This window comes from Vulpes lagopus, chromosome 22, assembly GCF_018345385.1.
Source record: "Vulpes lagopus strain Blue_001 chromosome 22, ASM1834538v1, whole genome shotgun sequence".
Lineage (NCBI taxonomy): Eukaryota > Metazoa > Chordata > Mammalia > Carnivora > Canidae > Vulpes > Vulpes lagopus.
The window spans coordinates 23,530,650-23,545,961 of record NC_054845.1 but is presented as its reverse complement, the minus strand read 5'-3'; the positions used below and the strand labels follow the sequence as shown (position 1 = coordinate 23,545,961).

The following is a 15,312-nucleotide window of genomic DNA, read 5'->3' as shown; positions in this document are numbered from 1 at the left end:
CCACTGGAGCACGGGTAAAGCTGAACCACCTAACTACCGAGGCAGTTTGGCGAAGTTGGTACCTCTTAACCCCAGACACCTAATGTTTAACTCCCTGTGCGGATGCAACATCTAGGGATTCTGAAGCTCTATCAAATATTTCCATGAAGCTGGAAATTGACAGTTTGTCAATCCTGGGCCTATTCCTACTATGTCATGACCCACAGTACTCACTGAGGTTTCACAGTACAGAATCGTTTACAGGCACCATTTTGTGACAAAAATGAGAGCCGCACTTACTCATCGGATATTTAAGGAATCACACTAGGTACTGGGGATACATAATAAGCACAATTGTTTGGGGCAACAATAATACAAACCTAGTTACTGCTATGGGTCTAGTAAGGGCTTGACACAGAACATGACCCTGAGGTAATGTTTGTGCCAGAGTCAATGGTGGAAGTGAAGGGCAAAATGTGTGCACAGATGTTAAGCTAGTAACAGGCCAAAGAGTTATGGAAGAGAAGGGCAGCCCATGAAGAGCCACAAAGGTTTTTACTATAAGAGCAGAAGAAATCCAGGCTTTCATAAAAAATAAATAAATAAAATCCATGTTTTCATACTAGATTTGCATTCCTAAAGAATTCCTTGTCTTTGGAGTGTAGACATACCCGTTAGGAGGTTCCTAAGGATTCCTTGACCGTAGACTGTCAGAGAAAAGGTGAAATGGGAATTCAGAATTCAGTCCTATTAAGTGGACTGAATAAAGGTAAAAAAATATTCACCATCACCATTAACTATTCACAACTGGAATTCCTCCATGGAACCTCATGTTAAGTGCAACTGACCATCTGTATCAACTTGAGTAATTCAATCCTGCCCATCCTTCTGTGCAAACTGAAAAATGGGAGAATGGGGTAGACAATCTGCAAAATTTGTCCTAAAATTCTAATTGTTTCATATGGTTTCCTGAAAATGCAGATAAAACGTGTAGTCAAGACAAAACACCTGAATGTTAGGAGACTGTACAAATTATCCTATCTTTAGAAACATTAAAAAAAAAATTAAGCATGATTTAAAAACAAAAGTCCTCACGGCATGAACTAATTTATCTCAAAAAAGTTGAATTAGCAAGGATACACCTATAGAAAGTGAAGACACATACCAACCTCTAAGTCTTAAACTCTATGTCACTTATCATTGGACTACAAGCAAAAAAAAAAAAAGGTGTATTAGGATAACCCATCTCAGCATGCTTTTCCAAAAAAATTAGATTTTTCATTTTCAAGTCTTTTGAGAAAGCAGAATGCGACGCAAATTGAAGTTCTAATTAAGAAATCTAACAAGCCCAAGTAATTTTATTATATAAATTAACCCATTTATTGTTTGCGAGCCATGTTTCAAATGGTGGAGCTTCTACTGGTCTTTCAACTCCTTCAGTCTTCTGATGGCAGACTTCACTGTGACAGCAGAAGTGGTGCTAGAAAGAAAAAGTCGGTACCAACATAATTAGCTACACTAACATGTGAAATGGCAAATGAGTAAATCCTGCCTTATTTTTACGTTACAATCTTAACGATGATGGATGGCATCTTTGAACAATTAGAGCCGCGTCTTCAGGCTCTTGCAGAATTAGGGAAGACCCATCTCATACATCTGATTTCTCAAACGGCACTGAAAATATGAGCAGGGAGGAATGAATGGTTCCAAGAGGCTGACCGAACCTCCTTAAAAGGGAATGGACAGGAGGTCGGAGAAACTGATGCATTCTCAGATGCTGTAATAAATGACAGGTATCAAAAAGGCAGTGTCAAAATAGATTAAGACTCAAGTATATTTCGGGAAAACAGCTACTAAAACGACTAGGGGGATCCCTGGGTGGCGCAGCGGTTTGGCGCCTGCCTTTGGCCCAGGGCATGATCCTGGAGACCCGGGATCGAGTCCTGCATCAGGCTCCCTGCGTGGAGCCCGCTTCTCCCTCTGCCTGTGTCTCCCTGATGAAAAAATAAAATCTTAAAAAAAAAAAATTCATATCAAAAGATTCAGCAACCTGGAAAACCCACAACCATCACGTATGGCGGGTTCGGGAGCTAGTTCATTGGATCAACACAACCGAGAGCGCAGGCTTGGGGGTCTGCTGCTCCCACCTCGCCCGTCCTAAGGCACATACCACGCACGGACGAGGACCTCAACGCTCCCCGTGATCTTGCCCTGCTGCAGTTTTAAATTGACTAAAACTCCAAGTCTTCACCGCAGTAGCCTCACACGGGGGGGCTCGCACGCGGCACGGCGCACGCCTAGACCCCGGCCTAGACCCCGGCCTAGACCCCAGCCTAGACCCCAGCCTAGACCCCGGCCTAGACCCCAGCCTAGACCCCAGCCTAGACCCCGGCCTAGACCCCGGCCTAGACCCCAGCCTAGACCCCGGCCTAGACCCCGGCCTAGACCCCGGCCTAGACCCCGGCCTAGACCCCGGCCGCAGCAAGGCCGCCTCCGCCTTCCGGCTCGGCCAGGAGCCCCAGGATCAGAGCCCTTGGAGGCTTCAATTTCCAGAACTGGATTCCCTCGAGTCCACTCGGGGGCCCGCCCGGGCAGGTTCACCCGAGCAGCCGCAGCGGGCCGCGGGGTGGGGGCGGGGGGTGTCCCAGGGCCGCGGAGGCCCGGAGCGGGGCGCCCCGTGGTCTGATGCTGATGGAGCGGACGTCCCCGCCCCCGCCCCCGCCCCAGGCCGCCCCGAGGCAGGGACTCACTTGTAGGTCCAGGCGCCCCCGGCCACCGTCTTCATGCACGAGCCGCAGTGCCAGATGCCCACCGCCCGCCTCTTCATCTTGGTCTGCAAAAGAGCAGCGGCGTCCGCCCGAGAACCTCCTGCCACGGCCCCGGGGGGGGGGGGGGGGGGGCGGCATCGTCGCGCGGCCCGTGGCCGGGGAGGTCCGAGGTCCGAGGTCCGACGCCCCCGCCCGCCCCCGCCGGCTCCCCCTCGGCTCCCCCCGGGCTCGCCGACGGCCTCCGGGCCCCGAGGCCCCGCGGCCCCACCTTGCCGCAGAAGGAGCAGGTGTACTTGGCGTGCTGGCTGATCTCGATCTTCTTCACCATCTTCCTGAGCGAGGCCCCGTAGCGCGTCCCGTATTTGCCCACGATCCCGACCTTCTTGGTGCGCTTGGCCTGTTGGGCGGCGAGACACAAGCGGCGTCACCGGGACCAGCACCCGGGCCCACCCGGCTCCCGCCCGGGACGCGCCCCGCGCCGCCCGCGCCGCCCCCGCCCCAAGAAAGGTCGGATGCGGCCGGATAGACCCGCAGGCCTCGCCCGCACCAAGGCGCGCGCTCACCATGTCGCCGCCAGCCAGGTCGCAGCCCAGAGAGGAAGAGACTCCGTGCGCAAGCGCGGTTGAGGCGGGCGGGCGGAAGCGGCGGACCGGAAGCCCAGCTAGGCCCCGAGCTCTATGCTCCGGAGGCCTCCTCGCCCCGCGGCCTGCTGGGGAATGTAGTTTTTCGTTTGTTTGTTTGTTTGTGGGCGTTCGGAGCTGACGCTTTCATTGTTTAAGCAATAGGGGTTTGCACGGGGTTGCTGCTAGGGATGCAGGAAGGTCAGGCTCTTTCTCGACTCGCTGGCTTCTTGTACGATGAATGCTAAAAGGTGGAAATAGCAGACCAGTGTTTCTCGAAATTTAGTCACTCGAACACTGCATTTCCAGTGTTTGCAGCTTTGGCCATTATCGACTGTTTTAGCATTTATTTTAAAAACTGAGTCAGGGATCCCTGGGTGGTGCAGCGGTTTAGCGCCTGCCTTTGGCCCAGGGTGCGATCCTGGGGACCCGGGATCAAATCCCACGTCGGGCTCCCAGTGCATGGAGCCTGCTTCTGCCTATGTCTCTGCCTCTCTCTCTCTCTCTCTGACTATCATAAATAAATAAAAAAAATTCTTAAAAAAAAAAAACTGAGTCACTTTTTTGAAAGACTTCACAAAAACGAAGCGTGGTCCTAAGCCAAGTCTATGGAGTCCGGGTCGAATGTGCTACGTGGGTGTTTTTCCTAATAGGCATTAAAACCCACACCTAAATACCTAAGTGAAAAATGTCCATCGATGAAGCTATGGATATTGACCCCCCACAGAACATTTAGAAGACATTACAGAAATTCTCAAATATAGACAAAAGTAGAAAAAGCAATAAGATCTACAAAAGCACATCTTTTAAGGCATAATAACTACATCTTAGCTTTAAGAAATGCTTTATAAACTGACTTGGGGAGATTGCTTTTATGTACGAATTAAATTTTAAAAATATGCTCATTTTGGGACGCCTGCGTGGCTCAGGGTGTGACCCCGGGGTCCCGGGATGGAGTCCCACGTCCGGCTCCCTGCATGGAGCCTCTGCCTGTGTCTCTGCCTCTCTGTGTCTCATGAATAAATGAATAAAATCTTAAAAATAAATATACATTTTCAGCAATTAAATTATATATTGTACTCCTTGGCATTACAGTCTTGCTTTTATATATTGAAAAAAATTAACCTCTCGTTAAAAACTGCAACAAGAATGACGCCTAGAAACACAGCGGTAAGTACCTTGTTTCACACACCACTGCAACTGTGCAAACACATCTCCCCACTGGGGGAATAGGATGTGCTCAAAATCTTCCAGTTCCACCACAGCCTCCATGTACCCTCTGCCCCTTTAGGGTGAAGAATGGTTCACCCTAAAGGGCTGAGGGAGCAAGTCTGTCCTCCCTCAGGAGAGAAGTGCACTGCATTTTGGGGATGATTTCTGGACACCTTTCCACCAGACTATGCCCTGCTTCTAGAAAACTATAAATTAAAGCGAAACATATTCCTATTGGTGCAAACAAATGGGACTGGTGGAAGAAGAGTTCAGAAACAAGCACTCCCGTGGTCCTCCTGTTCCTGTCTGTGCCTGCAGGCTGAGCAGGAGTGAGGTTCACTTGCCCCGGGTGACTGTACAAACACAGCCAGCGTTGCACTCACTGAAGTGAGTGCTTCTGGGCTGGCTAGAGAGCCTAGTTCAGATCATTTAGCAAATTTACCGCCTCCCACCCCATCCCCTGTGTAGCCGCTTACGTCTCTGCCCTTCAGGGAGTCTGAGAAAGAGCAAGGTAGAAAGCATGAGTAAGAAATGCAGTAGAGTGGCTGAAAATGAGACACTCCATAATAGGAAGAAATTGTTCATGCCCAGAGCAATTTTGTAAAGACTGAACAATTCTCTCTAAATGGCAAGCTTGAGGATGTACAAATAGCACTCATGAAATCAGCTCTGAGTGGCTTCAGAGAACTGTGCTTTACAAAGTTTCAATTTGTCTTATCTGTGGGCTAATAAATCTCCACCCCCATTAGAGGACCATCAGGTGTAGAGATTAACTGTAATATGTACCCATAAAAGTCTCGGCAAAAATCTCTGCTGAGTCACCCCTGCTCATCAGGAGCAATCAAAACTCACTTTTGCTCTCAGAAAAAGAAGTTGAAAGTTGCATCTAGAGGAGAGTTCTTTTAGCTGTTGAGCCAACCAGTTGTCTTTGGGGCCATATGGAACACTTGATTCTTGAAAGAAATCTGAGGTGCAAGCATCATCCCCAATTTATCTCATGCTGGAGACCAAAAGGGCTTATCCTGGAGTCCCAGGCTCCATTGCTGTTCCTTCACTTTGTGCCCAAAGAGTTCTTGCTTGCCCTACACTGAAGTGCCTGGTGGCCAGACAAGAGTAAAGTTGCACACAATTTTAAGAGCCCTGCGGGCCAACCTCCACAAAAGGCAGTGGACCCAGCAAGGGGAAGGTGAACCCTGCCAAGGCCAAGTCCTAAACACCTACGAAAAATCAGGTGTCCAAAAAAGATTCAATGTGTGGATTCATCTCCAATTTGTGGAGAGAAGAGAAAACTCTTCTCTCCACAAATTTACTTTAAATTCATCTTTCTAGTTGTTTGCTTTTTGTTTTAATGAACACTTCGCTGGGCACTGACACGGTAATGCATCCATCAGGATGGGAGCTGCTAAGTAACTCTTAGAAGAGATAGGGTCGATCAGTATGAAGCAATAGCCAAATATATTATGTAAAATGAATCATTTTTAATATAAAGAGTTTGATACAATTTTTGTAAGAACAATTCAATGTAAATTTATATGCGTTGGGAATAAAGTACAAAGGCTCCCTCCCAAATTGTTTATATTAGTTATTACCTGTAGGAAGTAGGGCTAGGAATAGGAAAGATGAGAATGTAGGGCTTTTATTTTTTTTACTTATACATCTTTTTTTATTTTTATTATCTTTAAACATTTTATTTGAGAGAGAATGAGAGAGTGCATGAGCATGAGCGGGAGGAGGGGCAGAAGGAGAGGGTCAAGGCACTCTGCCCCGAGCACAGAGACTGATGTGGGGTGCCAACCCAAGACCCTGAGATAAAATCAAGAGTCATCAGATGCTTAACTGCTTAACCAACGGAGCCACCCAGGCACTCTGATTAGTTAATTTTTACATCAAATTTTAATAGTGAAACGAAGGCACTTCAGAGCACTGGATGAAGCGACAATCTTTTCAGTAAGTGATGCTGAGAAACTGCATATTCATATGGAAAAAAAATTCACCTTGACCTTATCTCACTCCATGTACAAAAATAAACTGCAATTGGGTTGTAAATCTAAACATTGAAAGCAAACCAATAAAGCTTCTAGAACATATTCGCAATCTTGGAGTTATGGTTACGTGTTTATTTTGTAATATTTGTTAAGCTGTAATTGTGTTTTATGAACTCTCTTATGTCTGATATTTCACACTAAAAGGGAGGGTTAAAAACAAAGAAGAGAAGTGCCTGGCACTCCATAAATCAGATGAATGGGTTGGTGGGGGGGATGTGGGCAGAGGGTGTTACAAAATCAAGTAACTGTTGGCTGTCATAATATCCCAAGCACTGTGAGTCACAGGCTTCTCAATGTTTTCTGCTACGATTAGGAATCCACTTCCTTTGCTGGGACCTCACAGGAAAACACAAAACCAAAATACACAGGTATGAGAGAGGCTCCAACAAATTCTCTTTAAGCTTCCATGCCATTTTTTTTTAACCTTGTAATCCTCCACACAGTAAGAAGTGAGAGGATAAAGCAGGAAATAAGGTGGGACTTCTTTTCATCCCTTTTGCAGTTTAAATTTCACCTAAAAAAAGCTTCAGAGAGCATCAAGGTTCTGGGGCATCTGGGTGGCTCAGGTTGTGATCCCAGGGTCCTGGCTCAGTGGGGAGTCTGCTTCTCCCTCTGCCCCTCCACTTGCTCGTGCTCTAAGTAAATAAAGGCTTAGGAAGAAAGAGAGAGAGAGAAAGAAAGAGAGCAAGCAAGCATCAGGGTTCCAATAGGCAAGAATGCACAGACGAGGCAAAACCTAAGAGCCAGCAGTGAGGAGACGGCACCGCCAGCTCTGTTTCTTAGCTCTCCCTCTGACCTAGAAAAAGGCTTGTGGGAAGCCAAGAAGGAAAAGACATGATTAATTCAAGTACAAATGGATCAAGGCTAACAGGATCACTGTTCCCTCTAGGAGTCTTCCTGGTGCCAGCCCTAGAGGCAGGAATTAACCAGGGTCATTCAGGGAACGATGACCCTGGTGACGGCGGGGACCAGAAGTGGGATGAGATAGGCCCAGATTCCCAGAAAATACACTGGATGGTGGCAGGTGTGTGTCTGGACTGAGATATGAAGAAAAGAAGGTAAAGGAGTTAGTGCAGAAATCCTTCCTTAAGCCCAAAGGCATTCACTCTTGATAAGTAAGTCCCAGGGTCTTCTCTGAATCACACAGAAATGGTTGGGTGGTTCTCAACAAATTCTAGAGGTATATTTGGGATGGTATAACTTGGCATATTCAGGCTTCGTGGTATAAATAAAATTTGCTTTGGAGGACCTCAAGGACATCTCAGAGAGAGCGAGTCTTTCTCCAAAGCAGCTGAAACTGAGGTTTAAGCAGAGGCTTCAGACGGAGGTTCAACAGGCCATATTTACTAAGACTACAGAGGAATTGTGGTTTCAAATGTGCACACCAAGTCGCAAGGACCAAGGGCAAAGTCTCCCAATGGCAGACAAGGATCTGACACCTTGCTGATAGCAAGGGCCACTCTGTGTGGCAGGCCACGCAGTAAATACAGCAGAGATTTATTAATTCAACAATGGTCGGTGAGTCTCCTAAGCAACCCTGGATATATGTCTCAAAATCACTTGCACATTTTCCTTTATTATCCCTAGGGTAAGGAGGAACTATTAAGAGAAGTTAAGGAATGAGATGCTACGATCTCATTCTCTGAGACTCTAAAGAACTTGACCAAAGTCCAGCGGAGCCCATGACAAAGCTGTACCCAATCTTCTTTGCATGAGCAACAGGCAGGTGGCAGTCTCCGGAGAAGTCCACAGACTCACAGAAGAGGGCTTCCTAATGCTTCTCAAGCCATGTGATACGAGCAATGGGAGCAGAGCCTGTGCACAGGCTCCGGGGCAGGCGAGGAAGAGATGCTCCTTTCTATACCTCTCTCAGCATCTAAGGGTGATCCAAAACCTTTCTGCTTCCTGGGCCTTAACTCATTCCGCAGATTTTCCCCTAATGAAGTGATTGTATTGTTTCCATGAACGAGCCACCAAGATTGCAAAAATCATTACAAAAACCTCATGAGTAACGTTGAGGTAGGATTTTAGCATTTCTTTTCCTACAGATTCTGTCCCCGATTCTGTCCCCATTGGGCCCCCTCCCAGTAGGCCACCCAGTGCACAATCGACTGTGTCCTTTTCCGGATCTATGCTGATTGCTGTGTCCATTGCAGATTGATTTTGGAACTCCAAGGGCAGCAACCATCAAGTGATGTAGTTGGCTTTCCAGAGCACCCACTCCTGAGGGGACTTGGTACAACTTACTTGATGACACAGCAGCCATTGCTCTTAATTACTCTTAGACAAATATTTAAGTGGCTGTTTGGGACAAAGTTAGAGTAAACTTTAGAAGGACCCAATTACTTGTCCTCTGGAAGCTTCTGACAAGTCATAGCCACTATTATAAACAAACCGGTACAGCTAACAAAATTTAAAAATAAAACAGAGAGCTGAAGGTAATAAGACAGTGTAAGATGACTTCAGGTGACCTAGAGGAGGGCCCAGGTGAGCACTCTCTCTCAGGCCTTTGACTGTTGATTTTCTCTAGGTATCACTTGTTCTTGTTTCAGGAGGTAATAGAGGAAAGCAAAGGCCTAGTCATGGAGATGTGGCACCACAGCAGAGCTCCTCACGGCAGGGCACACTGGCGGAATGCAGGCTCAGCTGCTCATCTCCACAATCCTTTCCAGAAAGCCAGGAGAAGCAACTCTTGCCCTTTAGATGTGGGTGTTCAGGCTGGATTTCCTGAGGAGCTCCGACCCTGCAGAGAAGCTCACAGCAGATCGATACAGTGATTAATAGGAAGCTCAGTAACCAAATGCCAGGTTTGAGTGAGGAAGGCAGAGAGTCAGCCAGTTATGTCCCAAGGCCGAGGCCTCATACAGGACATGGCCCCAGGGTCCAGATCATACAAAGATGTCAGGATGCCCGACGGCTCCTGAGCAGCAGTGAAGGGGGTCGGGTGGCTCTCAGAGATTCCTCTCTCAGTTGGAGCTATCCAGAAGTCCAAGAGAGGAGACCGAAAGGCACAAGCAAATGGTGTGTTCCAGAGTCTCGTTCTGGTTTGAACAGTTAGCTGGGAGCCTGCAGGGAAGCCAGCTCAGGGTGACAGCCAGGGCCGAGCCCCTGAGGAAGGCGGGCACGCAATAAACTGCTCACAGACCCGCCAAAGCACCACGGAGCCTCGTGGTGTAGAAGTGTGTGCCTACCCTAGAGTGGGCTCTGGAGCGGTGGCCTGGCTGTAGTCCTGCAGTAGGTCCACTTCCTAGCTCAGACTCCCTTGGCTCGGGGTCTGCATCTGCACAATGAAGACCTGCCTACCTTCCTCCGAGATGGGGCTCACTGCATCAGTACATGTACAGTGTTTGGCCCGGTGCCTGGCACCTAGTCAACAGTACAAGAGTGAAAACCATCCAAGTCTAACAAACAAATGCACACACAGTCGTGCTGGAACGCAGACATGCTGCACTGCTGCCAGGAAAATTGGGCTACCTCTAAACCTTTGCTTAAACCCGGCCCACGGTCTATTGACAATACCAAGAAAGCAGCACCGCCTTCCTTTTTGAAACACTTTTTTAAAAAAATCCCCCTCCTGGACACCCATTTTGGTTTTCTTCTTCTCCTCCTTTACTGTTTGGTCTCCTTTTTCTCTTCCCAATCCTAAATGGTAGAGTGCCCTGGGGTCAGTTCGTTCAGCTTTCTTCCCCACCCCATGCCACCTTACCTGCTCAAGCTCCTCCAGCCCCATGACTATAAACACCGTTTATAACAGGTGAGGGCAAAATTCACAGCTCTCGGTGTGACCTTCTCCTGCTGGAGACCCAAATCCTACAGCCTGTGGACTGAGACCAACTGGCAGATGTGGCCAAGTAGAAGCTATTTGCCTCCTGAAGCTGGGCAGGAAGCTTCAGTCCTTGACGGGGGAGCTGGGCAGGTTGCCTCCATCTCCAACCCAACGAGTCCATAACCAAACCCTTGATTTTGGCCTGATGCCCAACCCATCTACCCTTCCCCATCTTTTCATTTTTATTACTATTTTTTTTAATATCTCAGTCAATGGCACTACAGCTTTGCTCAAGCCAAATCCTAGGTCTAAGTATTGACTCCTCCGTCCTCTTCTCAAATGCCTCTTGGTCAATCCATCTCAAACTCACTCAGCTCTACAATCATCACGTACCCAATCCAAGCGCTTCTCACCTCCTTCACACTGTTGCTCCACTGGGCCACACCCCAGCATCACCCCATGGTCAGCTACAATGGCTCACCAGCCTCCTCTCAAACTATTCCCCCGACTACCCCTCCTGATCTATTTTCTACACATGAATGGGAGTGATCTTGGATTTTTAAATTCATTTTTAAAAGATTTTTTTTTTTTTTTTTTTAAAGAGAGAGCATGAACGACGGCAGGAGGAGCTAAAGGAGAAGGAGAATCTCAAGCAGACTCCATGCCAGTGTGGGGCCCAATGACAGGCTTGATCTCAGGACCTTGAGGTCATGACCTGAGCCAAAATCGAGAGTCAGACGCTTAACCGCCTGAGCCACCCAGGTGCCCCTGGAGGAATCTTTTAAAAATATAATCAGGTTGCCTCATATCCCTGTTCAAAACCAGTCAGCGGCTTCATATTCAAAATTAAATCATTCCTTACATGACCTCAGGGGTCCACATCATCTGGCCTCTGTCTGTCTCTTCAGTGACATCACCTCTAACGATGCCCCTCACCCCTCACCATTCTTTAGACCCGTGCTGCCCAACACAGGAGCCACCAGCCACAAGTGCACCTGAAACAAGCACGTGAGGTGTGCTCTCAGCATCAATACACACTGGGTTTTAAAGACTTAGCAGGGAAGGAAAAAAAGGGAGAACATAATAGCAAGTTTCTCACGAAGTTTTTAATAGTGATTGTATGCTGAACTGAGTATTTTGAAGAAACTGAGTTGAAGAAAATATTACTAATTTCCATCCTTCATTTTTTAACACTTTTAGAAAATTAAAATCATGTCCGTGGCTTGTGTCAGATTTCTACTGGGTGGTGCTGCTCTAAGCTAGGAGTTAGCCAATCATGCTTCTCAGGCCAAATCCTGCCCACTGCCTGCTTCTGGACGGCCGGTGGACTAAGCAGTTTTTACATGTTTTAGTGACTCAAAATGAATCAAAAGAATAAGGTTTTGTGACACACGAAAATTGTATGAATTTGAATTTCAGTGTCCGTAACAGAGTTTTACGGGAAAACAGCCATAATCATTTGTTTCTGGATTACCTACGGTTGTTTCTGCCCTACAGCAACAGAGTCGAGTCATTCCTACACAGACAACCTGGCCCGTAAAGTCAGATACGACTGCCTGACTATTTACAGAAAAAGCTTGCCCCCTCCCGCTCCAAACCCTTACCTCCGTAACTGCTCTCTTCTTAGGATGTGTAACTACGACTTCTCCTACAGATAGAACTTCTGCAGAGGTACAAGCTTTCTTCTGTTTGGTGAATGGCTGCCGGCACCTAGAACGCTGCCTGGCACATATCAGGTGCTCTATAAATATTTTGTTGAACCAACAAATTTAAAAATCCGGATTTCAGAGGCTGCGTGGGAAGCATCTCGGTACTTAAAGCGCCCCAACTGTCACTACTGCAGCCTGCTGTCTCTAGTCCTCAGCCAGAGAAGCCAAGGATAAGACCCTGCACACCCGCGCGGAAAGGCCAGAGAGGCAACACCGACCCCCAGCCTGGTAACAGACGCCAGCACTGCTGTAACGTCGAGGATGGTGCAAGTAGAAACCAACACCTTATGTTAACGAGTTCCATGATTTTTAAATGCCTTTTTCCTCCCCCTCTTACAGGGGAAAGGTAAAGCTGTCAAAGTTATCAAAAAACTCAAATCTCCTTTTCTTCACGGGGCTGCCGGTCACCATGGTCCCGTCCGGCGTGTCTCCCAGGTCCTGGGAATCATTTCCAGGCGCACCCGAAGCACTTCTGGGGTCAGAGGATTCCGCGGCCTCCAGGAGCTCCAGGTCGCTTCCGTCTTCCTCGAAGGACTGCTGGAAGAGGTCATAGATCTGCTGCTGCTTTGGGTCCTTCATCAGGGAGGGGAAACAAAAGGTGAAAGTTGGAGCGCGGCTCCAGCACCGACTCTTGCTCTGCCCGAGGCTGGGGTTGTGGGAGGACACAGACGGCTGCACATTGCACATCACTGGGTGCCCACGACTGCGCGTGCAGCCCACGTGGCCTTACCGCCTGGTGTCGTTTCTTCTCTGCTGCTCATGGGGTGAAGGAAAACCCCTTATGTTGGAAATGGCTTCTTCCTTCTAGCTTTCCAAATTGATACTGAACCAGCTCCCAAGCCCCCACTTCCTGCAAAGCCCTTCTGTACTGAGGGTTTAGGTTGCAGTTCAACTGCCAACCCACATGCTCCACCACCGCTTGCACCTAATTTCATAGTTAAGAAAACATGCACATACGTGACACACTGAGTAGAGTCCCCTGCCTGTTTCTGGCTACCTGAAATCTGCCAATGATCCAAAGGCCCATGAGCTGCCTCTGTGCTCTAAGGCCACGGTGTACTGTGAAAATCAGGCCCAGCAGTTCCAACTACAGCCCGTCATGGGCTCGCTATCACCCCTTAGCTGATCTGTCCCAAATGTGTATTCCCAACCTGACCATCTTTCATTCCTGGTGCGTTTTCAAACATCTCCATGGCCATCTTGGTTCCACTAAACTAAAGCTGTTTAGAAACCCAAACCATCTTTCCTCTCAATCCTACATCCTCAAGCCAGTAACTCTTTTCCAAAAGCCTAGTTTTGATGGTCTACCAAACCTTCTTCTCCTCGTCTCCCTGGCTTGCCATCCCCAGGGCGTCCTATCTCCACACATCAACCTCACAGCAAGTCGGCCTCGCCTGTCTGTTCCCTCCGTGATGTTCCACAGGCACAGTCTTTATTACCTGGGTCACAGCACCCGGTACCTGCATGGATTTGCAACGGCTCTCCTGTGCTTCCCACTGCGGGCCTCTTTCTGTTTCAGTCCCTGGCAGCTCTCTGCCTCGATGATTTCTGCCCCCTGGCTGTCCTTTAACAGGATTTTCTTGTCACATCTCACAATCCTCCCCCCCCCCCCCCCCCCCCCCCGCCCCCGTATCTACCTCATCAGAGCTCCTCCCTGGCTTTTCAGCTCCTTCATCATCGGGTCTCAACCCAGCTGGTCTGTTTCCTCACTGCTCCTAACAGAAGCCTCCACGCATTAGTGACATGAGGCCTTTGAAACCTGGCCTGGGGAGCAGTCTTTTGAGAGCTCGATTACCCAATGAACCTGCACCTTACATTCCCTTGCCTTTCAGGATGCCAGCCTTCCTGACCAGACAAGGAGTGACATTAAAGGTCATTAAGGTCAACCTCACATGATCTTCACATCTTCCTCTAGAAATCTCATCAGCCTCTATCTGAACAACTGCAGGGTTAAGGAAATGCCTCCCCACAAGGCAGCCTGTTCCAAGTAAAATAACTGTTAACCTCCATGCTGCCTCCATGCCCGTGGACATCGTCAAGACCCGGATCCAGAATATGAGAATGATTGACGGGAAGCCAGAATACAAGAATGGGCTGGACGTGCTGGTGAAGGTTGTCCGCTATGAGGGCTTCTTCAGCCTGTGGAAGGGCTTTACACCGTACTATGCCCGCCTGGGCCCTCACACCGTCCTCACCTTCATCTTCCTGGAGCAGATGAACAAGGCCTACAAGCGTCTCTTCCTCAGCAGCTGAGACGGGCAAGGGGCCTGGAGCCGGTGTGCTGGGGCTTCTGCTTACCCGCTACTCACCCGGGGGCCTGGACTTTGCCACCCTGGGCCCCTCTATTTATTTTCCCTCCACAGTGTGGTTCTGTCCTCTGCCGTAAAGGACTTGGGTCTGTCCTATCCCTGCTCCTCCTTGCTCTCCTGGTCCTGATCCTCATGACCTCTCTGCCCCTGGCTGTGCCTTGGGTGGGGGGAAGTTGGGAAACTGCAGGTTTCCAGGCCTCCTCTCGGGTGTTAGTTTCAGGGCATGTAGGATGGCAGAGACCCCCCCCGCCCCCCTGCTTCTCGGTAAACCAAGGCAGGGCCAAGGGACAGAAGACAGTAGAAGCCGTCAGGATGGTCAAGGTCTGCAGTGGAAGGACGTGACCCTTCCTCCACCTCACTGAGGACATGATCAATAAATTGGATTGATGACACCAAAAAAAAAAAAAAAAAAAAAAAAAAAAAAAAAAAAAGTATTTGAGTATTTGAGTATGGTGGTGGCAATACTGTGCGCTAACTTGGAGCATGCTTGATTAATGGAAGCAAGGTCCAAGATCTGATTAGGATTTCACTTCCCCTCTGGGAAGGCATGCTGTCTTAGCGAGAATAACCTCTTGCTTTAATCTCCTGTTAGGAGGCAGCATTTTCTTTTTCTAATAGTTGATGAAATTTTCAGCTCTATTTTAATAAAAAAATAGATATTAATCAAAATAAATATTGATAAACTGCATTCATATTATCTTGTACTTTAGGCAGAAATTCTTAACTAAGAGTAAGTGAGGGTAAAGGCAGTAGGAATAAATGAGTTAGTTCTAAATAGACTCATTATTGAGTTTGAGAAGGTTAAGAATCCCTTAAAATTAAGTCTCCTTCTTTTCAAAGGGCATATAATAACAAAGTCTCTGTGAAAATATTTACCATTCAATTGAATTAGAGTTCTTTAAAA

General features: G+C 48.1%; 2 protein-coding genes across 6 annotated transcripts in view; both read right to left on the bottom strand.

Annotated features, from left to right (window-relative positions):
* Positions 1 to 1,335: 1,335 nt before the first annotated feature.
* On the bottom strand, positions 1,336 to 3,451 carry RPL37A (ribosomal protein L37a). The gene is made up of 4 exons (XM_041737299.1): positions 3,311 to 3,451; positions 3,016 to 3,144; positions 2,730 to 2,812; positions 1,336 to 1,459 (listed from the first exon to the last, which is right to left on the bottom strand). Exons 1-4 carry the CDS (start codon positions 3,311 to 3,313, stop codon positions 1,396 to 1,398), a joined length of 279 nt encoding a protein of 92 aa, XP_041593233.1. The 5' UTR covers positions 3,314 to 3,451; the 3' UTR covers positions 1,336 to 1,395.
* Positions 3,452 to 3,539: 88 nt separating this feature from the next.
* SMARCAL1 (SWI/SNF related, matrix associated, actin dependent regulator of chromatin, subfamily a like 1) overlaps positions 3,540 to 15,312 on the bottom strand; it is a 63,711-nt gene continuing 51,938 nt past the window's right edge. For 2 of the 5 annotated variants that reach the window (XM_041737297.1, XM_041737298.1), the window contains exon 17: positions 11,477 to 12,672. In XM_041737297.1, coding sequence (XP_041593231.1) covers positions 12,433 to 12,672 — 240 coding nt within the window. In that variant the 3' untranslated portion in view covers positions 11,477 to 12,432. Of the gene's footprint in view, positions 3,612 to 6,002; positions 9,379 to 11,476; positions 12,673 to 15,312 lie in introns of those variants that run through there. The other 3 variants (XR_005985028.1, XR_005985026.1, XR_005985027.1) reach the window with 3 other exon arrangements.

Bases quoted from the DNA above. Each gene is read 5' to 3' on its own strand.
- RPL37A (XM_041737299.1), bottom strand. The intron at 2,813-3,015 runs GTGGGGCCGCGG...GCTCTTTTGCAG, and splicing joins CCTGCTCCTTCTGCGGCAAG to ACCAAGATGAAGAGGCGGGC. The intron at 1,460-2,729 runs GTGAGTCCCTGC...TTTTCTTTCTAG, and splicing joins GGGGGCGCCTGGACCTACAA to CACCACTTCTGCTGTCACAG.